This window comes from Myotis nattereri, assembly GCF_964212035.1.
Source record: "Myotis nattereri genome assembly, chromosome: 10".
Lineage (NCBI taxonomy): Eukaryota > Metazoa > Chordata > Mammalia > Chiroptera > Vespertilionidae > Myotis > Myotis nattereri.
In genome coordinates, this window is record NC_138085.1 from 69,734,419 (window position 1) to 69,760,583 (window position 26,165).

The window sequence follows — 26,165 nt, forward strand, 5'->3', positions numbered from 1 at the left end:
TCCCTCTGGGAGGTGGATGGGGAAACTGAGGTAGAGCAGTGCCCAGGGTCACACAGCAGGCAGTGAGCGAGCAAGGCCCAGGGCCTATTCTTTGTCACAAGGTCACCCATAGTAGGCTTGCAGGCAGGGCTGCCCCAGCTGGTGCATGTCAGTGGCTGCCAGTGTTGGTGATTAGCATCGGGGCAGTTCATTTTCTCCAGGTTATTGGTCCTACAGCTGCTCTGTGAAATAGGAGGTTGGGTGTTTTTTACATACCCATTTCACAGATGAGGACACTGATATTCCCTAGGTGGTCGAGCCAGTACCGGAACCCTCCGTGTGGCCCGTGCTTATTTCCTTCCCGTTCTTCCCACTTGCTTATTATCTTCAACTTCTACCTGCAACATGACGGTGTTGGGAGGGTGAAAGGATTGGGAAGTGTGAACTGCTCAGAGGGTAGGAAATCCTTACCAGTTACTTCCTTCCCATGAGAGAAGCTCGGTGGGTTTATAAAGTTCTCACACGTGGGCCTAGATGTTAAAATCCATCCCGTGACCACTTTCCCGAGGTTGGGAGGGCTCGCACAGTGAGTGCTGTTTAGAAAAATCCCCTCTCCCCTCTTTTCAACTTTATTTTGGCGAAGAGGTCTTGACTGAGAAATAGTAGGTTATGAATGGACCAAGGGGTTTGCCTGGCTCTGGAGGCCCTTCGCCACATCACTGCCTCCCCCTGGGCTCAGTCTGCCGGCACAGCGCTGCCTCCAGCGTCACACCAGCCGCTCCTTCTCTCAGAGCCTGCCCCCAGGTCCTGCAGCTCCATCTCTGACCATGTCCTTCCTGTCGCTGGGCGCCCTTCTCTCCTCTCTGCAAACCCCTTACTCTTCAGGGCCTTGTCCTTATCACCACTTCTCCAGGGGGCCTTGCCTGACCACCTGGCCAGCTGGGATTCCTCCAGGCAAGCATTGCCCACTTGGCCCTACAGTCTGCTTTCTGGGCTTAGTTCTCTGTCTCCCCTATTTATTGAGCACTTATTCCGGGAAAGAGACCCCTCCCCACATCTGAGGCACAAGCCCTTAGATCAGTGGTTCTCAACCTTCTGGCCCTTTAAATACAGTTCCTCATGTTGTGACCCAACCATAAAATTATTTTTGTTGCTACTTCATAACTGTAATGTTGCTACTGTTATGAATCGCAATGTAAATCTCTGATATGCAGGATGGTCTTAGGCGACCTCTGTGAAAGGGTCGTTCGACCGCCAAAGGGGTCGCGACCCACAGGTTGAGAACCGCTGCCTTAGCTCTTCAACCCAGAAGCGCTCAGAACCCTGTGTTTAGGGCTTTATGGAGTCTTCATTACACAGCGTGCTTGATTAAATCATTGGCCTTGGATTCTGAACTCAACCTCCAGTGTCTGTCCCCTCCCTGAGGTGGGGTTGGGGGAGCTTGGAGGGAGAGGTGAGGGGGGCAGAGCCATCTAATCACCAGCCCCCATCCTCCACGAGTCTATAATTAGCATCAGCTCAGGTATGGTGAGAGGGGCTGATGCACAAAAGATGCTCCTCTCACCCCTTCGCTCAGGAAGTTACAAGGGTGTTAGTAGCTCTGTTGGATGACCCAGGAACAAAGGCCGAATATATATTTCTTCCTGTATCACATCATCACAGTATAGACCACACTTTGTTTACCCATTCATCCGCTGATGGGCATTTGCGCTGTTTCCCACTTTGTACTATTGTGACTAGTGCTGCTGCAAACATTGGTACAAGTTTTTGTTTGAGTGTCTGCTTCCAATTCTTTGGGGGTGTTTACCAAGGAGTGGAATTGCTGGGTCATGTGTTGACTTCGTGTTTGACCTGTAGGATCCCCCAGGCTGACCTGTCCCTGCAGGATGTGTTTAGGGGACTTTGCTTTCCTGAGACTTCATTCCCGGGGTCTGAGTCCATCTCAGAAGCCCTCTCTGGAAAACGCTCTCATTTCTGCACCACTGGCCACCTTACCTGTAGGCAGAGGAAGCCTTCAGCTCCTCCTTCCTGCCTGTGAGTGTAGCTGCCACCTAGGGCTCCTCCTCCTGCGAGTCATTTGGCCCCACATTGAGCTCAGCCTCCCAGGCTAAGACCCCGGTCCCCACCCCTGTCTGACCGAAAGCTTTGGTAGCAGAGGGCTGGTCAGACAAACTGGATGGTGGTCCTTGCTCTGCCCCTACAGAGCTTGCCACCAGACCCTGACTCTTGCTAACTGAATGGTTCCACCGAGTCATCCCTTGCAGGACGAGGAGTGGGGGTGAGTGTCAGCCTGCATTTCCATGTGCCTTTGTGTCTTGTCTCAGAGTAAAAGGTGATTTGATCTTGTGAGTGGAAGTGGAAGTTTTAAGCCGTAATTGGGGTTTGGGATTTTCAAAAGTAGAGAAGAGATAAGAAAGAGGCTGGCTGGAGCTGTCAAGCTGTCCTGGGCTGGTGTTTTCCACATGGAAAATCTCCATTTCCCTTCTCTCCCCTTCAATTACATGATGCTTGAAACAAGCACCAAGTTGGTTTGTTTTTTAAAAAAAACATAGGCTTCTTTTTTCTCTCTCCTTCCTTATCTACATATTTTTTACTAAAAAAAAAAAAGATTTTTAAAAGATTTTAAAGATTTTTTTCTTTAAAAAAAGAAATTAAGAAATTTCAATCCTGTAACATTTGGTGAGTTGATATAAATAATGGCTTACATATGCTTCAAAGCCCTTTTGCATGCTCTCCCTAATTATTCGCTCCAGAAGCCCTGTAGGGAAGGCAGGACAGTTTTGCAAATACTGATTTGTCCTCGCTTCATAGACGAAGAAACAGACTTCCTCCGTGTGTTCTTGATTTGCTTAAGGTCGTTTGTGTTTTTAGATGGCAGAACCCAAATAGGAGCCCGGGTCTCCTGTCATAGCATCACCTCTTTGAGGGGCCTCTCCTGCCCTCATAGACGAAGAAACAGACTTCCTCCGTGTGTTCTTGATTTGCTTAAGGTCGTTTGTGTTTTTAGATGGCAGAACCCAAATAGGAGCCCGGGTCTCCTGTCATAGCATCACCTCTTTGAGGGGCCTCTCCTGCCCCCACCCCTCCCTCATCCTAAAACTCTCCTCACCCGTCCACCGCCTTCCCTAAACTACAGTGGGTGCTCAGTAATGCTGGTTGAGGAAACCAGCGAATGAGCCTCCAGGAGTTTTTTGATCTCCCATTCACAGTGTGGTTTTATGACATGAATGGGTGCAGAAATGAGAGGTATGACTGCAGTAATGATTGATGGCCATTGGCTCCCCGTGGAGGGGTGGGGCTTGGGCTTGGATTTGAGTGGGGGAGGGAGGGAGACAGGAGCTGTAGTTCTGGGTCTACCAGGGATTCCACCAGCTGCCTGCTTGACCTACCTGTGGACCTGGCCTTAAAGATACAGCCTCCTGGGGCATGCAGACGGGGACCGGTGATGGGTCTGGGTATCTTTACAGAGAGTTCCTCCTATAGGGGGAGCCTATGGGGGAGAAGCCATCTTGCTCAGCTGTAATTGACCCACCTTTGCTGCTGCCAGCCGTTGACACAGTGCCCTCGGCAGGAATTAATAGATAGCCTCTTTTAGCAACACCAATTGAACACCTGCTGCCCACCAGGCTCTGGGCTGGGGCTGAGGAATACAATAGCCGAACAGATACGACCTCCCCTCCCAGGGTCACTCAGAGAGATTTGTGTCCTGGCTTCAATGGGTCGTTTATAGTCGCCTTCCGCCCCTTCTCAAGGTCATGGCTCCACACACCACTTAGCCTGAAACACCTCTCATTGCTTATCTGGTCTCCATGACTCTAAACAGAGGCTGTGACCAAATTGTAACAGGAATAATGGGACAGAACCCCTCAGAACCTATAGGGAGAGTGTACGAGAGCCTGTCCCAGCCCTGGGGGCAGAGAGCCCATGGTGGCTTCTGGGGAAGCCCATGGATGAGGCAAGCAAACAGCATTTCCTTTTGCATTTCAATTTCCAAATACTGAACCCTCAGGTTCAAGAGTTCCCTGGAAAGACTTGAAACATAACAGAGCTGTTACAGTCATGTTCTTACAGTGAAAGAATACAGATTAAAATTAGCAACGGGAAAAGGTACACACGGAGAGCTCCGGGCACAAACTTCCAGCTGCCCTGTCCCAGTCCTCCTGCACACACAGCACGCACTTCTCCCAGCAGGGATGGTGGCATCATGCATAGAGTGTTGCGAAACAGGAAGCCCACCTGAGCCTTGTTGTCTAGGGTTTTTCTTGGGGTCAGTCACACAGACATGGCTGATCACCCCCATGCTGTCCACGCACCTCCAGAAGTCAAGTTGAGTTGGACCACATGGCCAAGGCGCTCATCCTAAATCACATTGTTAGCATAGCCTATCTGTTGCAGCCCATAGGCTCCCAGCAAATAGAGATATTCTTACAGTAAGGACATCCCAAGGGCTTAGAAGTTACCTCAAAGGCTCTGGGCAAGGGCCAGGCATATCTTTGGGGAAGGTTAGTCCTTTATCGTTCAGTACAAGGGTCTATACAGGACTTGGTGATGATGCAGACCCCCCAAAACTCAGCAAGCAAAAGCAAAATGAGGGTTTGATCAGCCTCACAAAAGGTCAGTCTCTGATCTCCTGAGAACATTTCAGAATTCAAATCACAAGAATGTCTTTAGGGGTGTGTCTGTGCGTAGATATTGGTGTGGACGGCTGTGTGTGTGTGTGTGTGTGTGTACACACACACACAGATGCATGATGACAGTGGCCTGCGAGGAGCCCCAAAGAACTGTGGCAGCTGGGCAGGTGCTGTGTCGACCATGAAGAAAGCATCTGTGCACATCCCAGAGGTGGAAGCAATGCATTGGAAATGAGCATTTTTCCCCACATGGGCCAGTTGGCCTCAGAGGCACCTTGTCACTGTCAGGATGAGTCACACATGGAGGCTGAGGGCCAGATTAAATCTGTGAACGTAGAAGCAGGCACTTGGTGAATCTGACCTTAAAATAAGAAGACAGCCTCATTTGGAAGAGAGATTGAACCAGGAAATTAAATGGCTGCAAAGAGAAACAGAGGTTCCCACCTGTGCCAGCCAGGGGTGTGGGTGCGGGGGATTGGAGAAGTGGTCCTGTCTGGGTCTCCTCGGCTGCTGGGCTCTAGTTAGCCATCCACTCTCCCTGCCCACAGCTAGTTCACCGCCCACAGGGCCCAGCGTCCACTCCTGCACACCAGGTACCGGGTGTTCGCTCAGAACTAGGGAACATTTAAAATATATACAATGCCTTGGCGGCCCCCGAGAGGTAGTGAATTTGTCTTGCAGATTTCGAGACTGTCCTCTGGATGACTTTGATGCCTGTGGGCAGGGCGGCCAGTAGCAAGCAGTGAGGCCGGAAAAGTAGATGCAGGCCTGTTTTTGATGATCCTGGATGCCAGGCTAAGGAGTTTGAACCTCCTCTTCCAGGCAGCGCAGATCTTTAACTGTTGAGCTGCAGGGTGAGGTTTGCATATGAGAAACACGACTTTGTCAGCCGCCTGTAGACTGGAAGGGAAAGGGTGGGAGGGGGCGGGGAATGGAGTACATTGCAGTACCCAGATGTGAGGGGATAAAGGAGAGGCAGGAGTCATTCAGAGGAGCAGTCTGGGTGATGCGCAGAGATGAAGCTTCTTAGTTTAGTGCTGGGGAGGAAGTGGGATATGTGATGGTCCTGTGACAGAAATAGGGAACCGAGGGAAGGGAGTGCAATGAGGGAGGTGATGAAGCCACCACCGCAAGGCTGTGTGCAATCCACATGGCGGTGGCTCCCCGCACCCCGGACCTGAGTCTGGAGGCGAGGAGGGAAGTCAGGGCTGGAGGTACAGATTCGTGAGCATCACAGGCAACAACTGAAGTTAGGGATTTCTGGAAACACTAGTCATCAACTTGCCTAGAGACATAGGCATAGAACGAAAGTGTTTGGAAATTCCAGGAGGTTCCCAGGGGTGAGGCTGCTCCTTGGGGCTGCAGGCTGGAGGTCACCTTCCCAGCTGACTCTGTCCTCCGCCTCCTGAGTGCCCCCTGATGGTGAAGGACTTCTGGAGCCCCCTGTTTGTCCCCTTCCTCAGCGCCCAGCCCTCTCAGCCAGCCTCCGCTGTGTCTGTCTCCACTGTGCTGGGGTAGTCACTGTGCCAGGAGTCTTAGCACTTTCAGCATCGGAACTAGAGAGGCCACAGTGTCCGGTGCCCCATTTCACAGATGAGATCATTGAGACACAGGGAGGAAAGTGTTTGGTCCAGGCCCCCAAACCAGTCTCTGGCACGGCCAGGGGGAGGCCTGCCAAGCTTCCCGATTCCCCCCACACCACACACTGAGCGCGGGTCTGTTGTTTGGCAGGACTACACGCGGGTGGTATGCCCCGTCATCGATATCATCAACCTGGACACCTTCAGCTACATCGAGTCGGCCACGGAGCTCAGGGGGGGTGAGTGCCCTGATGCCTTCTCCTGGGGACACTTTCGGTTCCTCACGGTCATTGCTGCCCAGGGGGAGAGGGAGCAAAACTTGCCTCCTTGTGGCTTGTCTGCAACATCCAGCTCTGCATCCTGTAATGTCAGTAGCTCCCAGGTGGCCCTTACCACAGGGGAGGGGCAGGTCGTTTTCAGCCCCCAAGCTCTGCTCCAGCGCAGGCCTCACACCCAGACCTAGTGCCGCCTCCACCCCAAGACCAACTTTAGGTGATTCTGCCCCTCCAAACCTCCTGTTCCACCTTCCCGAGGCTTCTGGCCAAGGGCCACATTCCATAGCTGATCATCTTCGCACCTTGGGTCCCTGTTACATCGCCCCCTGTACCCTCTCCCCTTCATCCCTAACTGCAGAGAAGGTGCAGAGAGACAGGAGGCAGGCAAAAGAGAAGGGAAATGGGCCAAGGTGACTCTGCTTCTGCTCAGCGGGATGAGGCTTGATATCCCTGGGACCAGCTTCCCCGGGAAACCGGGTACATGCATGCCCTTCAAGAACAAGGACAGAATGAGCGAGCTCGACTGGTATACCCGAGAGACCAGATCTACTGAGAGGGTGCTGTGTTTTAGGGTTTGACTGGAGCCTCCACTTCCAATGGGAGCAGCTCTCCCCAGAACAGAAGGCTCAGCGCCTGGACCCCTCGGAGCCCATCAGGTAAGTCAGGGCCAGGGTGGGTGGCTGATTCATTCCCTCCTGCTCCTTCCCGCTCTCACACAGTTGAGGGAGGTAAACAGCATTGGATGCTCAAAAGATTGGGCAGAGACCAAGAGAGCCCTTTGCCAGGCCAGCGCCACTTCTGCCCTCATTTTAGAAGGTTTCTGTCCTCATGGAAACTTCTATTAAGGAGATGGGGCTGGTGGAGACCTTCTGCTAGGAAGTTGCCCAAGGTTGTCCATCGGCAAATATGTCATGATGTACTTGTGCTTCCTGCTAAGCACAGGAGGGTCCCAAAGGGTCCTGTTTGAGCCTCTGACAGGAGAAACGGTGCCTTCGGGACAGGAGGAGAGCCCAGGTCTTGGATGTCAAGATTAAGCCCAGGAAGGTGGTGTCAGCCATTGCAATAAGTGGAGGCTGACACCAAGGCCTGGCCACTGCGGCTGATCAGCAAACACACCTACTCTGTTTTGTGTGAGGACGTGACAGTGGCTGGTGCGGCCGAGGGAGACTTTGTCCTGATCTACATTCTCTCTTCCAGGCCCAGTGTGACCACCCTAATGACTTCCTCTTAACTTGCTTACCTCTGTAAAGACCCTCTCTCCAAATAAGGTCACCTTCTGAGGTACTGGGGTTAAGACCCCAACACGACCTTTAGGGCGACATAACTCAACCCGTAACAGAGGGGAAAGAGGAAAAAGGGGAGAGGAGCTCAGTCTCAAGAAATGGACGCGCTGTTGACAGTTGCTACCTCAGGCCTTCTCTGCCTGTTCAGTGGTCCCCGGCCCCCATACCCAATAGTGAGCTCCCCAGAGAGTCATGCTGAGCAGGGCCTGGGGGAGGCCCGTGCAGGCGGCCCTCAGAGCAGCCAGGGGTCTGCGAGCCCTGGTCCCCCATGGCAGGTGTGCTGATGAGTGAGTTAGCCTGTCTGCCAGGTCAGGAGATTTATAATTGAAGGGAAAACCCCAGGAGCAAGTTTGTGTGTTAGATGAGATGGAAAACATTGGCCTTCCCGAAGAGGAGCAATAATGGTAAGAAAATGGCCTGGAGTTCTGGGCAGCTAGGGCAGAAGAATGTAACAAATGATCCCCTCCCAGAGTTGATGCTCTATCTTCTCCTCTATGCACAGGACTCCCATCATAGCTGGAGGGCTCTTCGTGATGGACAAATCCTGGTTCAATTTCCTGGGGAAGTATGACATGGACATGGACATCTGGGGTGGGGAGAACTTTGGTGAGTTACTGCCTCTGTGCCCTGGAGCTGGGGTGGGGAAGGTGTGTCCTGGGACCACGTGTGCCTGGGAAAAAGGGTCAGGGAATGGGGACTAAGTTACTCCTTTGGGGGAAGGCCAGGTGGGGCACCAGAGAAGGGAGCGGTTGCTAGGAGGGTGGAGGCAATCAGGGACTCGCTCCATGAGACCACATGGATGCTGAGGACCAGGCAGACCCTGAGGGGGAAGTGGAGATGCAATAGCCAGGAAAACCAAAGAGGAACGCCCAGGGCCAGAGGCAGGCTTGAGTTGGGAACACGGAACTTTGAAAATTTGGAGTTGCAATGAGTCTGGAGAGAAAGAATGAAGAGCTGGATAGACAGTGACACTGGAAACATCTGGCTCACATCTGTTGGCTGCTCTAGGCGTATAGCACTCAGCACTGGGTTAATGAGGAGGCTCGGGGGTGATTGCTACAGAAACTCTGGGGGCAACTTGTCCTTATCTTTCAGTGCAGAGAAAGGGGTGGGGTGGAGGGGCTGGGTTAAGGTTCCAAAACTGTGCCAGCAGCGGGCCAGGTGCAGCCACAGTGGTGAGGGCTGCGGTTTGCAGAAAGAGCAGTCGGAGGCCCATTCCATCTGGTTGATGACACTGAGTGGCCTTCCAGTTTCCTTGTGTATTTAAAGCATAATGTTGGGGTGCTTCTTGGGGTCACTGTGAAAATCCATTGAGGTAAGTCTATAAAAACGCAGGCACCACACCACACGGGGACGAGAAATGTTAGCTTCCCTTTCTTCCTTCCAGCAGTGAGTCCTAAGAGATGACTAGAATATGAGCTGCACACAGGCAGGGATTTGGGTCTGCTTTGTTCACAGCTGTCTGAGTGCTTAGTATAGTGTCTGCCCCAAAGGAGGCCTCGGTAACTCGGTAAGGGGAGAGGAAGAGTCCTGTAGTGCTGGGGGCGCGTCTCCTCCCTGGGCACCGGGCACTGTGTTTGTCACGGGCTCCCCGAGCGGGGCAGAGGCCAGGAGAATGATGCATGGGCTCTCCAGGCATTTAGCAGTGATCTGGTGCATTGTCCTCTGCCATTGTTTTCTCCTGTCCCTGCCTCCAGAGTGTTTTATGGCATCTTCCTCAGTCACTAAGAGTTATTCCCCGGGAATTTATGGCTGTTGGCCTGACCCACCGCATCTGTTCTCCCAAACTGGGCAGTGCGGGGAGATCCATCAGAAGAGTCTGTCTCCTGCCACACGGGGGCCAGATTGGAAGCTTGGCCAACAAAGCAGAAAACCCCAACACCCCCAACCACACTGACTCCCCGTCTTGGACCCAGTCCCGGAACATGAAGGGACCTCTGGTGGGGTTTGGGGTCAGATCTGCAGGCACCGGCCCAGGAGGACTTACTAGTAAAGACAGGTCCACCCTTGTTCTCAGTGGGGATGAGATTTCCCTCTTTCTGGGCGGAAACAGCACGGCCTTCAGTGACGAGCTCTAGCCTTTTGTCCCAGCCGCCAAATGGATTCTTTCTGCGACACTTTGACAGCCAGCGGTCGTCCGATCTCTGCTCAGATGCTACTACGGTGATGCGGTCTCCGCTTCACAATTCAGCATGTTCCGTTGCTGAGAATTTTGTGTTGAAGCACTAGAAAATTCCGTCCAAGCCCACCTCCCTCTCTCTTTTGTCTGTCGGGGCTTGTGCCCTTTTGGACCTCACAACGTGAGTGTGTTCCTTCTTCCACGGGGCAGCCCCATTTGGACTCAGAGAACTCGTTACGTTTAATGGTGGCACATTCGGTCCCGCCCACCAGTGCCTTCTCTGTGTAGCAATGTTGACACACATCTGCTCAGATCAACTGGCGATCTCATGTGGTCGCTTCCAAGTCGGCTGCCTTATCTGGGGCTGATTCAAATGGGGAAGCAGTGGGGGCTTCTGCACAGCTGGGGGAGAGCAGTCTACACTCCATCACAGAAAAGGCGGTGCAGGCGGCTGTCACGGGGACACGTGGTGTTCTCCCCTCCCAGCATTCCACAAGCTACAGCCGGTGCCAGCACCGGGCTTTCTTTTTCTTAGTGTTGCGTGTGCCAGGAAATGCAGTGCTTTTCCCGTGGTGGACCCAGCGTGTGGACGGCATCAATGCTGTGGGGGAGGGTAGCCGGCACCTGAGGACATGAAGGTGGGCGTTTGGGAGAGTCCCTGCAGGATGGGAGTGATGATCAGGGGTCTGATGGGGTTGGAGGGCGATGATGCTTCAGCTGCAAGCAGAGATGGTGTTGAGACGTAGAGGAGATGTGTGAGAGTGAAGTGGGTTCCGTGCCAGGGTGTGGCGAGTCCTTGAGGGGAAGGCCGGGTGAGGTGCCAGAGAAAGGAGCAGTTGCTGGAGGGTGGAGGCCACCAGGGAATTGCTCCAGCGACCAAGTGGATGCTGAGGACCAGGCAGCTCACCAAGTCCCGAGACCTGACCCCCCACCATTGTTCACATCCATTCCCCTCTTCATCCCCAATACTCTCCTGAATGGCCCCCGCCTCTCGTCTTCTCCCCTCAGAGCCATCCTCCCACACGCCTGCCAAAGTGCTCTCTCTGAGATGCAGGTCTCGGCCACCCTCCCAGGCCTGGCAGCCACCACTGTCTGCTTGTTGTCCTAAGGACGAGGCCCACGCTCCTCAGCTGGGCCCCTCCTTGGCCTTGCCCACCCCTCCAGCCTTCAGTCCAGAGGCTCTGCCCTGACGGCCCAGACCCCAGCGACCTAGCCCCTTCCCACCAAGCTGAGGAGCACAGCACTGGGCGCCTACCCCAGGACTTAGACGCCTTCCCTGCCTCCTCTGTCGCCCCCTCCCCCCCCCCCCCCCCCGCTCTGTGCCCCTAGCACTGGGTCTCCTCTCCACCCTGGCACTGAGCACTCCCATGCATTTGTGTTTACTCATCTGTGCCTGCCGCCCTGCCTCCTGCTAAACTTGGAACAAGGCAAGAACACTCATCCAGCTTCTCGTCCGCCAGGCCCTGACGGTGGAATCTGCTCTCTCTGCTCAAAAGCAAGAGACCGGGAAGAGGAGTCAGGGTGGGAAGGTCAACATATGTCGCGTCTGTGAGGCTCCATGCACAACAGGTCTCACTGCATTAAACGGAGAAAAAAAAACTACAGCGGGAACAGGTGCGTCCTTTCCAAGGAGTGGGAGTGCTGTGTGTGCCAGGCGCGTTTGCCTATTTGGCATTGACTGTAGTTCACAGCACAGAATCCATGAGATTCCCGAGAAAGGCTCTGGCCAGGGTGACCTCCTGGGTCCTCGGTGGCACGCTGCCCCTGCCGCCCCTCTCACTTTCATCTGCTGGAAGCAGCCTCAGCTGCCCGGGAAAGCCGGCCCCCATGCCCTCACCCAGCCTGAGCTCTGTAAGGTGCCTATTCCCACACAGTGTGTCTAAGGGGAGCTGAATAGTTTTGATAATTACACCAGCATAGGAGCAGGCTTCAGGGGAATGTGGCTTTTAGCCTTTTCCCCCCCAGTTGTTTTGCATTAAAATTGCATGCTTAGACTCCAATTTACATAACACAGGACGCACAGCATATCTGATACATCTACTCACTTCCAGCTGCACCTCACTTTTAGCTTTTTGTCACTGGAAGCAGTTGCTCAGTGATGTGTGTGTATGTGTGTGTGTGTGTGTGTGTGTGTGTGTGTGTGTGTAGGTGGGGGTTGCACATTTCTTAAAAACAAAAAAAGGGAGGCCTTAGCACATATATGAAGGGTGAGCGTGGGGTTCCTGGATTTAGAATGGGGGATTTCTAAAGCATAGCAAATACAAAGGCAGTGCTGAGCAAAGAGATAAGGTGAGGCCTGGAGAGGAGCTACCACCCCCATCCCCCCTTAGAATGTAGTCGAGGATGTCAGGGTGTGTCAGGCTTGGCACACACACTGTGTGTATGGACATGGGCTGCAGGATCGGATGGGCCAGAGTTTGAATCCTCTAGTCGTTACTGGCTGTGTCCTTGGAATAGGTACTTTGCTCCACGGAGCCTCTTTCCAAGTCTTTAAGGTGGAGACAGTGGTAGGGAGAATGGCCTGCCCCAAAAGATACCCACTCCTAACCCCCGTGCAAAGGAAAGAGTGACTCGGAGTCTTGTTCAAATGCTTAGGAAGACTTCACTGGGGACTCTCACAGCAGGCGTCAGGACTGGCAGTAAGGTAGGGAGATGGGGTCAACTCTGAATCCAAGAACAGGAGGTAGGGAGGGGGCCGGTGGGTGGAAATTACAAGGGTGGGGGATTCCCTCTCAGCTGGCTCAGCAGGATTCTCGCTGCAACTGGGAAATGTAGGCTCCGCGAGGATGGGGGCCAGGGTCAAGGCCCCTTGGAGAAGAGAGCTGGCCAAAGCTGGGCAAGGAGAGCATCATGTCACCTAGAACCTGTCAGGGCTTCACCTCCCACAACAAAAGGGACTTTGCAGATGTGATGAAGGCTGCTGACCGTGACATTAGGAGATGATCCTGGACTATCCAGGGGCCCAGTCTGATCACGTGAGCCCTCAAAAGCAGAGAACTTTCTTCAGTTGGAGGCAGAAGTGATGGAACAGGAGAAGGCAGAGACGTGGGCAGCATGAGCGAGGCTGATTTGGCCACTGATGGCTTGAAGGAGGAGGGGGAAGCATGGACGTAGAGGTTCCTGGCCTACAGCCAGCAAGGAAGAGGGACCCTCAGCCCCACACCCGCGAGGAACTAAGCTCTGAACAACCTGGAGGAGCTTGGAGGCAGGTTCTTCAGGCCCCAGACAGGAGCAGGATCCTGCCCACCTACACCTTGATTTTTTTTTATTTTGCCCTTGGGAGGCTCTCAGCAAAGGCCCAAGCAAACCCCACACTAGGTGAGTGTAGTCATTTGTTACAGCAGAAATAGGAAGTGACCCCACTGCCATCTCCCTGGGAAGGTTAATTAGAAGCAGGGCCTCCACTTCCCCTTCGGGCTCCGTGCGAGCATCGTTTGTTCGAGGAGATGGTGTGGGGCCTGCTGGAATGGTTTAGCCCTCCAGCCTTCCACCAGCCTCGCCCTTCCCAGGCTTGGTGGCTCCAGGGGAGGGAAATGGCCTCGCCTGAGAAGAACCCCTGAGTCTGATGAAAAGTCACCTCTTTCCCCGATTTGGAGAGTAGAGTGGAAGCAGGCTGCTCTGTTCCCTATCGGGGCTGCTCGCTAAAGCCCGTGCCCAGGTGCGCGCCCCAGAGGCTGTTGGGATGTTGGGGTGACTAACAAGCTGCCACCGGAGGGAGGACGGAACAAAACCCAGCCAGAGGTACACGAAGGGGTCATTTTCCTCCCGTGGCTGATGTGTGCGGAGCTGAGAGGCTCTGAAGATTGAGGTAAAAGCAGCAGGCGGGAAAACGGGGAGCAGGAAGAGCGGGTTTAGAGGCGGAGGAGAGGGGGCAGGCTGTGGGGGAGGGGGGGAGACACTGTGCCTGATGGCATCCAGTGCACCTCGCTGATGTGGAGCCCGAGCAGAGCTGGGGCTGCGGGATGGAGGGGAGGCCTTAGTGTCGAGCGAACGTGGGGATCCGGTGAGAAAGCCACGTCAGGAAGACCCCCAGAGCCTTGGCGTGAAGAATGAACGCTAGGAGACCAGAGGAGTGGGAAGGGCAGGGTCAGGTGACAGCACTGTCTCAGACGGGGCCCTGTGCATGGCCTGGCCGGGGCAGAGGGGACGGGAGTCAGCAGATTCAGAGAAAAGCTCCGTGCTGGGCCTCATGAACACAGGGAAAGGAGCAGGTTTCGGGCGGCGAAGGGGATAGGATTGAGACATAAGTTGGAGGTGAGGCCTCACTTTGCAAATGAGGAGGGAGCATATGTCTCATTTGAATACGTGGAAAGGAAGAGACCATAGCGGAAGCGTGTGCGTATTTTTGGGAGAAAGCTGGCGCTGGGTGTGTAGGTTATATCTCGTAGGCAAGGCCCCCATCCCTCGTGTTGAGGGATGAGCGTGTTTTCCTTTTTAGGAACAAGAGCAGACCGTGTTTTGAGATCCTGGGAAGGCGTCCATGGCAGCACAGTAGACCTCACACCTGCTAAGGGAAGACATTCCGGAGACTAAATTCACAAGTGTGCTAATTCCCTGGACGCACTCACTGCAAGGGGGGAGGAGGGGCGGCTGTGCAGTCAGCTCAGCCCACTCATTGCTCCTGGTCTCCCACAGGCATCAGCTTGGGGCACACGATCCCCACTGCCCCCGCCAAACGCCAGATCACTGCACCGGGGACCTTGATGGAGAGTAAAAGTCTCAAATGTTGGTCCGTGAATTTCAGATGCCTCCCCTGGCAGAAGGAGGGAGCTGGACATGGGCAGAGGTGGCAATGCCATCGGTGTCCGTGTGCTAAAGACACTGGCTGCATAGCTGCCGCTGATCTTCTCACCGCACGGAGAGTTTTCAGTTATTCTCCAGATTTCATTTCATGTGGACAGTGACCCTGTGGAGTATTTTTATAATCTTTGTCTGACATAGTAGGAGACCCAGCCTCAGCCGGGGCAAGCAGGTTCCCCCCTGACGCGGCTGATCCCAAAGCAACACTCTTCCCGTTTCTTCCCTACCCCATGTTCTTGCCATTATTCAACCTTGAGGAGTCCTTTCTTCATCGTAATGTGCACATTGTCCCTGCTCGAGGGAAATCTGAGCTTCCTGGGAATGCGCTGTAGCACATCTGGCAGCACCTGGACAGGTGGGGCGAAGGTGGCAACAGAGGAAGTCTTGTCTGCAAACCAGTAGCTTTTCCAGGGACACACGGCAGGGGGCGGTAGGGGACAGACAGGTAAAGGGTGGCTGGGGAGTGTGAGTGACAAAGCAGATGAGGATCAGGATCAGGCACCTGCTTGGGTAGTTGGAACGAAGGGAGACAGAGCAGGAGTGGGGAGGGACAGCGAGGAGAACTGCACTCTGGGTGTGGGAGGTGCCTGCTGGAATTGACTGGTCCTCTCGCTTGCACACGGGCCCTGTGGTTTGCTGGCCTGTCGGAGTGCGGAAACCCCTAGCTCCGAGACAGCCACTTCTATCTGGATCTCAACTGACAGCAAATTCTCCCATATTCTCGAATGGAAATTCTTTCTCCTTGGTCCTGATTCTAACCCTCTGGGGTTCTGTGAGGGAGTTTAATGTCTTCCACACGGAAACCTTCCTCGTGTCCAAAAGCAGCGCTCTCCTGGCCCCAAGGCTCCTGTTCTCCAGACTAAGGCATCGCAGGCCCTGCCCTGCACGTGTTCCTGGGCTGATTGAGATACATGCTCCTCCTCCACGCAGGCCACTGTTCCCGAATTAGCGCGCACCACCCTCCCAGGTGTGAGTTATCAGCATCCCCACCTGTGAATGCGGAATCGCTTGCCCAGCCTGTGGAGCGCACAGCTGTTAGCCCTGCATCCTCCTCAGCGGGGTGCAGCGGGCCCTGACCACCTGCTCAGGCCTGGTGTTTCCTGGTGCCTCCAAGCTGCCTTCCTGTGCCCCCCCACCCCCTCGAGGCAGAGCCATGACCATGACGGGAGGCATGCTGTCTTGCAGAAATGTCCTTCAGAGTGTGGATGTGTGGGGGCAGCCTAGAGATCGTCCCCTGCAGCCGTGTGGGCCATGTCTTCCGGAAGAAGCACCCATATGTTTTCCCGGATGGAAACGCCAACACGTATATAAAGTAAGTGCGCGTCCGGGGGCTACAAAGGGGCTGCAGAGGCCGAGGGCTTTCCTGGCGATGGGCTGTGGCTGCCCGGGTTCCCTGGCAGGTTGCCTGAGTGTTCTGGGTGGTCAGGAGCCGCATAGCACACCCTCTGGGCCTCTTCCTATGCAGGGGGGGGTCAGGGTTGCCTATCCAGCGTTTGGCAGGGACCCCCAGGTTGTCAAGGCCCCACCTGTGGCCTTGGGGGCTTTAAGTCATTGAGCTCAAGGTTCTGGGCATTTCGTGTTGTTTGGGGTCAGGGAAGGGCAGCGGTTTGGGCCCCTGAGTTCTAGAAGGCCTGCTGAGTCACTAGGGAAGATTCGGGAATGGGGAGGCACAGGGGATCCAAGGCCCACGCCTGCTCCAGGCCTGGCCCTGGGCTCCTCTCCTAGTGCCCTCATCTCCTGGCCAGGAAAGACTCGGTGACCCAGGAGTGTCCACGTGCCTTTTCCTGCTCTCCCTGCGTACATCCTTCTCTGCTTGATTTCTTCTCTTTCAACCTTTCTCCCCTCCTTTAAATAAAAAATTCATGTACAGTGGGGCCTTGACTTACGAGTATCCCGACTAATGAGTTTTTTGAAATACCAGCTGTCTCTCGGCCGATTTTTTGCATTGAGTTGATAGAGTAATTTGAGTTAAGGAGCTCGGTCTCAGAACGAATTAAACTCGTAAGTCAAGGCCCCACTGTATTTCTGCTTCCTGTTTTTCATTTTTTCTCTAGCACCTTCTCTCCCTTTCCCTAATCCTCTTGTCTTTACTCATTTTCTCACCTATTTATTCACCTTTTTTCCTATGATTTGGTCCATTTGGGGGAAGGAGGACTAAGCACCTCATTAGGTGTTTTTCTTCCTCTGGGTGTCACTTTCCTTCTCTGCATACTTCCATGCTCGGTTTTTCACATTTATGAACAGGTCTGGGTCACGTTCTGACATGGCAGGCTCAGAGGAGGTGTAGGTTTGAGTCATGGGAAAGTTAACACCTTTTAGAAACGTGGTGGGCAAGGGTGGGCAATGAGAAACCCTGCAGGCAGGGGCAGCGGGGAACAGAGGTGGGGCTGCCTCAGCTCTCAGGTGTTTCAGAGGGAAGGATGAGCTGGGGACATAGGAAAGCCTTGTGGCTGTGATGTAGAATGGGGCCAGCTTGGGAATGAGAGGCAGAGCCTGGGGCTCCAGAACATCCATTGTCCTTGAGCCTGGACCCTGGCCAGTGGCATCCTGCATGCCACCAGTGGGTCATTCGGGGGTTAGAGGAATGAGGTACAGTGTCTCCTGAGCAGCTTCCGGTTGGTTGATGGTTCGGCCAGTGGAAGGGTCAATAAGACAAGAACTGCCTTCAGAGCCCCAAGAACTGGGCTGCGTGTGCATGACTCCTTTCAGGCCCATCAGCCTGAATGGAAGGGCTCGCCACAGCCCTCTGTTGAATGCCTGTGCTCCAAATAGAACCAGGAATCTGGAGGAGCACCCCGTCTTTCGTGAGCCCCAAGTTCACTGTTGAGGGCCTCTGCAGGGGCTGCTCCCCACAGTGCCCCTGGCATCCGGTTGTCTTCTGATGAGCTGTTTCTGTGCTCCCGGCTTCTTCCCTGTGTCCCTGCCTCTTTGACCGCTGAATGATGACATTCTCAGTGCCTCTGTCCCTCTCTGACTTCTTTCTGTGTCCTTTAGGGTCAGACTCAGAGCAAATACCTCATTTTAAAAATAACCTAAGAGTGCTCTAGCAAAATGTCTGCGATGGCTTGATTACTTAATTCTTTACACCTGCAAGCAGCTAGTTGCTTGGACAACAGGGAGACCTTGGCGAGCTGGGGCCTCCCCACACCCCCTGTGCAAAGCGGGAGCACCTGGAGCAGGACCGGGGAGGCCGGGGCAAGGTGGTGGCGCGGCCCTGCTCTTTCCTCCTGGCTACTGGCGCCATGTGATGTGCCGGGCTGTCCTGGCTCTTTTCTTCCTATGGTTTCTTTTTTGAGAGTCACAGAAGTTCAGTTTCTGGGTAATTTTCGGTTCCATATCTTTTGGGGAAGAGTTTGTCATTACTATGAATACCCGATGTCTTGGGGTGAAGGTACCATTGGAGACTGGGTGGGATGGGCCTGGGCTCAGCACCCTGGGAAGAGTAGAGTTGCTGGACCATGGTGGCCCCCGCCTGGGTGATGCTGCCAACTTGCTCACATGTGTGCATTTAAAATATATATACTGTATAGTTTGTATATAATTTCAGAGAGGAAGGAAGAGGGAGAGAGAGAGAAATAGAATCATCAATGATGAAAGAGATTCATTGATCAGCTGCCTCCTGCATGCCCCACACTGGGGATCAAGCCCACAACCCGGGCATATGCCCAGACCGGGAACAGAACCGTGACCTCCTGGTTCATAGGTTGATGCTCAACCACTAAGCCGTGCCGGCTGGGCCATGCGTGTGTGTTTTAACTGGATATGTCCCAGGTCCTCTCAGGTAGCACTTCCCTGACACCCCCTATCCTCCCCAGGAACACCAAGCGGACAGCTGAAGTGTGGATGGATGAATACAAGCAGTACTTTTATGCTGCCCGGCCGTTCGCCCTGGAGAGGCCCTTCGGAGAGTAAGTGTACCTCCGGTTGACTTGTGCCGAGTCAAGAGCCCCAGCTCACAGGCCCGAGGCGAGCAGGTGCTGACCGGCCTTCACTGAGCTGGTCAGCCACTAAGCCCGCCCAGCCCCAGGCTGCGGGGCTCTCCCTTCACAGCCTCTGGTTCCTGCTGGGTTCTGGGCGGGCAGGGCTCAGGTAGCGCCTGTGGAATGACTGTCTGGCAACCCTGACCTCCAGCTCCGTGGGTGGGCTCTCCTTGTCCAGTGGACTGATATTCCCAGGTTTTCACGGAAAGGTAGGATTTGGGACTAAACTGCCTCAGTACCTGTAGGTCGGAGTGCCTGCCTCCTGGTGCTTCGTCACCCAAGCCTAACTCCTCCTCCTCCCTGGTGCTGCTGACATGACACTCCGTAGCATCAGTCTCAGGAGGCCCTCTCTATGCCTACTGGTCCCCCTCTTTCCTGGCTAGCATTCTCCCTCCAGATCCATTTAAATCTTCTCCGTTCTCCCCAGCTGCCGAGTCCACACTCTCCTGTCAATCACAGTAGATGACACCTTCTCTTTTATAGATGGAATAGAGCTATCAACTTCCCAGGACACACCAACCTATCCACTTCACTGTATCTGCACCATCCTTCTCTATCTCTTTCCTCTCCAAGGACAAGGTGTGTCTCCTGCGGTGACGGGCCAGCCCTCCACCGACACTCCAGACGCACCTTTCATTCCTGCATTCATTTATAAATCAACATTTATTGAGTTCCCATGGCCTGGATTCATCTCCGCCTGCCTCCTGGCTCAGAGCTTATCAAACTTTAATGTGCACACAGACCTCACGGGGATCTTGTTGAAATGTGCATGATGGTTCGATGGGGCTGCATTTCGGATAAGCTCCCAAGTGGCCCTGTGGGGCTGGTCAGAGGACCTCAACTCAGGAGCAAAGTTCTAGGGCGATGGAACCCAAAATAGCCCCCACATTGCAATCCCCGGGGGAGCTTCAAAACCTGATGCCTCTACTCCACTCACAGAGAGCTGATTTAGTCTGGGGTGTGGCCTGGGCTGTGGAATATTTTAAAGGCCCCCCATCCCTCTTGGTGATTCTAATGTGCAGACTGTGTGGGAACCACTGCTCTAGGGGACTTTGCCCTCCATGTGTCTCAACTCTCACCTCTTCTCTGCTGCATGGTTCCTGTCAGCATTTGAATTTATTCAGCATTTTACATCTTCAAAATAAAAGGAAAAGGAAGCCCAACCAGTGTGTCTTAGTGGTTGGTTGACCATCGACCAGGAAGTCACGGTTTGATTCCTGGTCAGGGCACATGCCTGGGTTGGGGGCTTGACCCCCAGTAGTGGGCATGCAGGAGGCAGCTGATCAATGATTCTCTCTCATCATTGATGTTTCCATCTCTCTATTCCTCTCCCTTCCTCTCTGAAATCAATAAAAATGTTTTGTTTTGTTTTTTAAAGAAAAGGAAAAGGGACAAAGAAAACTCTATAAAAACTCTCCTTCAATCCAACTTGGCTCAGTACCTACACCCTGTCCTCTGCTCCTTCAGAGCCAAGCTTTGCCACTCAGCTGCCTGCATTCGCTGTCCACTGCGCCCCCTCTATGATCTGAGGCTTTGCCCCTCCCCCGTCCTCTTGCTTGCTCCCACCTGGCTCACCCATGACTCCTTGGACCCCATACCATCTCTGTGTTATCCCATTAGCTTGAGTCTCCTCCACCCCACCCCCTCTCAGCCCAGTGCACTGCCGATCTCTGGGTTTCTATAACTACCGTCTTGGCTTTTGTCTGCTGCTCGGGCTCCACCTTCTCCATCTCGTTTGCAGCCTCAGTTTTTTCTTGTCACTTTTATATGTTGGTCTTCCCTGAGGATCTGTCATAAGCCTTCTTCTTCCTGCACATTCTCTCTGGTGTCAGCCACCACTTGTATACTGCTGCTGCTCACATCTGTCCCTAAGCCCGGACCTCTCCTCTGCGCTCTGGTCCCTTAGACCCAAGTCTCAATGGGACGTCTCCACCTGGATGTCTTCCAGGCTCCTCCAACTCAAGTTCCAACTGAACTCACCCAACTTTGTGCCTAAACTTGCTCCTCATCCCATAATCCCCATCTCAGTGAATGCTCTTCTTTGCATCCTTTTGCCCAAGTCTGAAATCTGGGTGTCAGCCTCCACTCCTCCCTCTCCTCTCACATCCAGGCAGTCACCAGGTCATGATAACACTGCCTCATTGACACCCAGACACCCAGGTGCCTGCTAAACACAAAATATTCAGCACTTAAAAAAAAAATCCATTCCTGTTCCCATGTTGCTTAGAGCCTGGTGAGGAAATGTGGTTAGTGCTATGTAAGAAGTCCTGGTGCCAAGAGAGTGGTCTTAGGGGCAGCAGGCATAGCTGGGACAGAGCAGGGCCAGTCTGTATGGATGCCCGGGAGGGACAAGATGGAACTGTCCCTTTAGTACTTGGATGTAAGGGATTGGTGCAGATGGAGAGAAGTGGAGGGACTTGCACCTGTCACTTCTCTCCATTCCCAAACCCTACTTTTATACCTGAAATCATGGTCAGCACCCGTGCTTCTGCAACTGCCTCCTAACTGCTCTCCCTGCCTCCAGCTTTGCCCCATCAGACACACTCGCCATCAGTAGGACGCTCTTAAAGTACAAACATCACATCATGCTCTGCTCAGAACCCATCAGTTGCATCATTGCCCTTAAAAATAGTCCCACCCACCTCCTCCACAGAGCCTCTCCTCACAAGTCATGATATGGTCTATATCTTCATCTCTCATCCCACTCATTTCCCCTCTTCCATCCCCCCTCACATGTACATTTGCACACACACATATGTTCACCTCCTACAGAACTGCTTCCGCCCACAGAACTAACTCACTTTTTTACAGGCATTTCTCTCTCTCTCTCTCTCTCTCTCTCTCTCTCTCTCTCTCTCTCTCTCTCCTAGTCCCCTGCCTCTACGAGGGCTCCTGCCTCACCCTCTTTCTGCTTTGTCTGGATAACACCCTTTTCCTTCAGTGTCATCATGTTCACCTCCACTGACCTGACAAGCAGGGGCACACTCTGAGTTTCTCCCACAGCCTCTGCGCGCTCACCTACGTCCACATAGGGTGGGGATCACTCAATTCATTACCTTTCTCTCATGCTCAAAAGCTCATCATTAGATCCCACATTGGGCACAATGCCTGGCACATAGTAGGTGCTCAAGAAATAGTTGGTGAACAAATACATGGCAAGGCCCCAGAACCAGCCAAAGAAGAGGATTCTTTGAGGCTGGAGCAGTGGAGGTTGGTATTTTGACTGCAGAATCCTAAAAGGGATTTGTGAGTAACTAGACTCAGAGGTGCGATGGTGAATTATTACAACACACCGAATGTCCTTGTAGCCTTGCTTTTAATGAAAAGCCAAAACACCCCCAAAATCCATTTTCAAGTTAAAGCACAAGTCCTTGGTGTCGTTACTGCACCACTGTGAGCTATTGCTCAGTGTTTCCATAGCGCTGTCTGGAGCGCTAGAAATCTCTCTCAGTTCATTTTTCCAGTGCCCCCCAGAGTGATGTGGGCGCCGAGCATGGGCACAGGGTGTGCCATGTGCCTCCCAGCCCAGCCCCTGTCTCTGACAAAGCGTGTTTCATCCTCTCTGCCCCCAGCATTGAGAGCAGATTGGACCTGAGGAGGAAACTACGGTGCCAGAGCTTCAAGTGGTACCTGGAGAATGTCTACCCAGAACTCAGGTATCTGCCCTACTGTGTGAGCCTTTGTGGCTGCAAGGAGAGGCCCTCGCTGATTCGGTCTGGATAAGGGACGGCCTGTGGCCAGCGGGGTGTATGTATATAGAAAAATCCAATTAGCTCCCCTTTATCCTGCAAATCAGCAGAGGAGTGATATTAACCAGTAGCATGAGGGACTGAGGTTAACGAGGACCAGTGTTTCTCAATGGCTGGGGTCTGAGCCCTGGGTGTGACTTAAGGATGTAGAATTCGCAGGTTGGCTCCATTCCAGCTCCATCTGACCTTTGGCTCTGGGGTCTTTCCTGGCTGCCTTATTCCTTCAGGTATCCTCTCCCCTAGCAGAGTTCAAGGCAAAATGCCCTGCCATTCTCTAAACCAGTGGTTCTCAACCTTCCTAATGCCGCAAACCTCTAATACAGTTCCTCATGTTGTGGTGACCCCCAATTTCATTGTTACAAATTCAACATAATTAAAGCATAGTGATTAATCACAAAAACAGTATGTAATTATATATGTGTTTTCCGATGGTCTTAGGCGACCCCTGTGAAAGGGTCGTTCGACCCCCAAAGGGGTCGCGACCCACAGGTTGAGAACCGCTGCTCTAAACACTGCCCTTGCCTCTTCAGCTGCTAGTTAGTGTTCAAGTCCCAAGAGCCGCGGATTCCCACCTCTCCTGTGGCTTTCCTCCAGAGTCCCCAAGGATTCCTCCATCCAGAAGGGCCCTATCCGACAGCGCCAGAAGTGCCTGGAGTCTCAACGGCAGAAAAACCAGGAGGTCTCCAACCTCAAGTTGAGGCCCTGTGTCAAGATCAAAGGCGAGAATGCAAAGTCCCAGGTGAGTCACTGGCTGGGGATTCGAGAACGTGTGCCTCTGTCGCCTGCTTTCATGTGACACCACGTGTCCAGGTATACCCAGAGCCCAGCAGCGGAGCAGAAGTATGTCCCCCTCACTCTGGGGCGGGGTTCACTCTGCCGGGTTCCATGGAATTTCTCTGAAAAGATGCCTTACCAGGCAGCATCGTGCCCATAGGGAATTGCCATTCAGTGAGCAGTTGAATGAGGATGTCATTGGTGCCCAGCCTGCTGGCAGTAAATGTGGGCCGGGTCAGGCAGGGTGGGTGGGACAGCTACTCCGGAATACGAAATGCAAACAGAAAAGCATGCCGCTGGGTGGCACTGCTCCAGCCTGGAGTGCCTGCTCTTCGAATCACTGCTCCAGGAGGTGACGTCAGCTTTGCTAAAGCTATTGGCATCCTCTGCCACACCCGCCTCTGAGCAGGGCCTTGTTCATCCCCATCCTGCCCTCACCAGGCCGGGGGTGCTGCCTCTTGCTTCCCCCAGGTCTGGAGAAACCACATCGCCCCTTATCACAAAGGTTTTCTGGTGCCTTAGTGATTCATCAACATAGCACCTCTATGTCCTGTGGGCCAGTGCACTCCCTCTCCCCCCGATGCTAGAAAGGTCTTTTAAAGGTCACTGACAAATACATGGCCCACTTCAACCTCTATACCATTTGCCTGCTGGATGCACTAAAGTACACCCATCTCGCAAGTGTCCCTCCTGGCTCTGGGGGCTCTGTGATCCAGATTCTCCCACATTTCCATTCTCCCTGTCTCTGTGTTCTTTGCTGGTTCCTCTCTCGAACTCTCATGCCATTACGGTGAGTATTTACCATGGATCTCAGGTCACTGTTCCTTTCTAAAGTGGTTTCTTGGAGATTTATCCATGCTTCCAGCTTTGGAAACCTCCTCTGTTTCAGGGATTTCACAAATTCTGTATCTTCATCCATCTATGAACCCATTCACTCACTCAGCAAACATCTACTTCTCTGCGAACTGTGATGATGCAGAAATGAAAGGCTAGGTTGCAGGCCTCCGTGGCCTCTCAAGGGATCTAATGCACAAAGAAGCAAGCAAGCAAGCAGCCATTCTCATATGAACTGTGTCCTGGATAGAGTTTTGTCCAGATGGTATTCAACGTATGCACGAGAATCAGGGACATCTTCCCAGAGGACTTGCATTTGAGCTGCATCCTGCGAGATGAGGGGCTCTGTCATTCCAGTCCTGCACACCTGCCTTGGCTTCCTCATGCCTGGTCAGCATTCCTCAGTGTCAACACTGTGGACATTTGGGACTAGATATTCTTTGTGGTTGGGTTGACCTGTGTTCTGTTGGCTGTCTAGCAGCATCCCTGGCCTCTGCCCACAAAACTGCCCCAGTTGGGAACCACTGTGTTAGATGACAACCATAGCCTCCAGTCCTTGCCCCTCGTCCCCCATCCGGCATGCTATCGCCTCATCCTTGCTCCCCATCTCTCTATAGCCTTCAGTGGCTCCCCATTGCCTACCACAAAAATCCACATTCTTGGTCTGGCCTTTGAAGCATCTCACCACCAGCCTCCACTTGCCGTGACTTTTCCAAGAACCATCTCTCTGCTCCATCAGGACACGGGAGGGGCTGCCCGAGTCACCCAGGAAAGGAAGCAGAGGTGTCGGTTTTGCTTTGGGTGGAGGGCTGGCTGGAAAATGGCACAATTTGCTCAAGTGGCATTTTGTAAAATGTTTTGAGTAGGTGACACACACCCCTCTTGCCGGGGTCCAACCCCAGCGGGTCCAGTAGTCCCCAAAGGCGTAGATGGAGTCGGCGAAGAAGGAATGACATGGAGACAGCGTTCAGTTGATCAGCAGCCTAGCCAGGATCTCCAGCCAAGTTCTGGTCTGGATCTCCAGAGGGGTTCTGCTTAGGATCTCCAGCCAGGTTCTGTGTCCATGGTCTCTTGCAAGGTTCTCCAGCCAGGTTCTCCAGGTTCTCCAGCCAGGTTCTGTAGCCATGTTCCCTCGCTAGGTTCTCCAGCCAGGTTCTGTCCAGGTTCTCCAGCCAGGTTCAGTCACCAGGTTCTAGTCAGGTTCTGTAGTCAGGTTCAGTCCAGGATCTTTTGCCATGTTCTCTCCAGCGAAGTTCTTCTGTCTCTAGTGAACGTTCTGTGTAGGTTCTGTGCCTAGGTTCTCTCTCTCTCTCTCTCTCTCTCTCTCTCTCTCTCTCTTTCTCTGTCTCCTAAGTTCTGTCTGCTGTTGTCTTGTTTCAACTGTATTTATACCAGTTGATTCCAATCCTATCAATCTCTATTCCAAAGGTTAGGGCGTTTCTTATCTCCATTCCAGGGAGTAAAGATTATGTAGCTTAAGCATGATTGTTTGTAGTTGAAGTGATTAACTACCCGCCTGGCACTTAGTTAAGGAGTTTCATCTCCTCCCTGACTTCAGGGAAAAATTCCTACCTGGGGAAACAACCTTTCTTGGAGAGGTGACCTTGGTTAAAACACACAGCGCTAAGGGGAGCAAACATATTAAGAACAGTATGCCATATATGCCAGGTCCTTTGAAACAGCAAGGATGGACCGGCTCCCAGCAAATTCCCCCTTTTTTATTTTTTAAAAGCAGGCATTAAAAAGAAAAACCTGAAATGCTCTCTTGTATCCATTTTAAGAGTAGGATTGGCACTTTCCGCTATTACCTGAGGCCTGATCTATCACCCCAGGGAGAACTTGCCAATCCTGCACTTTCCCAGGGTGGAAAGGCTGCAGTGGGGTTAAGGATAAGGCTCCTTGGGCCTACCTCCTCCCATGCCTTTACATTTACCTTTCCTTCCTCAGAAAAGCATGGACATACTTCTTGTATAAAACGTTCTGTCTGACTAGGAGTAACCTTAATTCCTCTGCTAGCAAGCATATGAGTTAAAAGATCAATACAGAGTCTTATTTCTTTAGACTCAGTATGGCACATCTTCTTAATCTAAAGATCAATACAGAGTCTTCTTTCTTTGGACTCAGTATGGCACATCTTCTCAATCTAAGAATCAATACAGAG

At 53.1% G+C, this 26,165-nt stretch overlaps 1 protein-coding gene across 1 annotated transcript in view; it reads left to right on the forward strand.

The window, feature by feature from the left end:
* The window catches only part of GALNT14 (polypeptide N-acetylgalactosaminyltransferase 14), a 187,150-nt gene that overhangs the window by 151,605 nt on the left and 9,380 nt on the right, over positions 1 to 26,165 (forward strand). Inside the window, exons 7-13 of the mRNA XM_081100654.1 lie at positions 6,342 to 6,429; positions 7,037 to 7,121; positions 8,251 to 8,354; positions 15,853 to 15,979; positions 18,483 to 18,575; positions 22,220 to 22,303; positions 22,991 to 23,135. Coding sequence (XP_080956780.1) covers positions 6,342 to 6,429; positions 7,037 to 7,121; positions 8,251 to 8,354; positions 15,853 to 15,979; positions 18,483 to 18,575; positions 22,220 to 22,303; positions 22,991 to 23,135 — 726 coding nt within the window. The remainder of the gene's footprint in view (positions 1 to 6,341; positions 6,430 to 7,036; positions 7,122 to 8,250; positions 8,355 to 15,852; positions 15,980 to 18,482; positions 18,576 to 22,219; positions 22,304 to 22,990; positions 23,136 to 26,165) is intronic.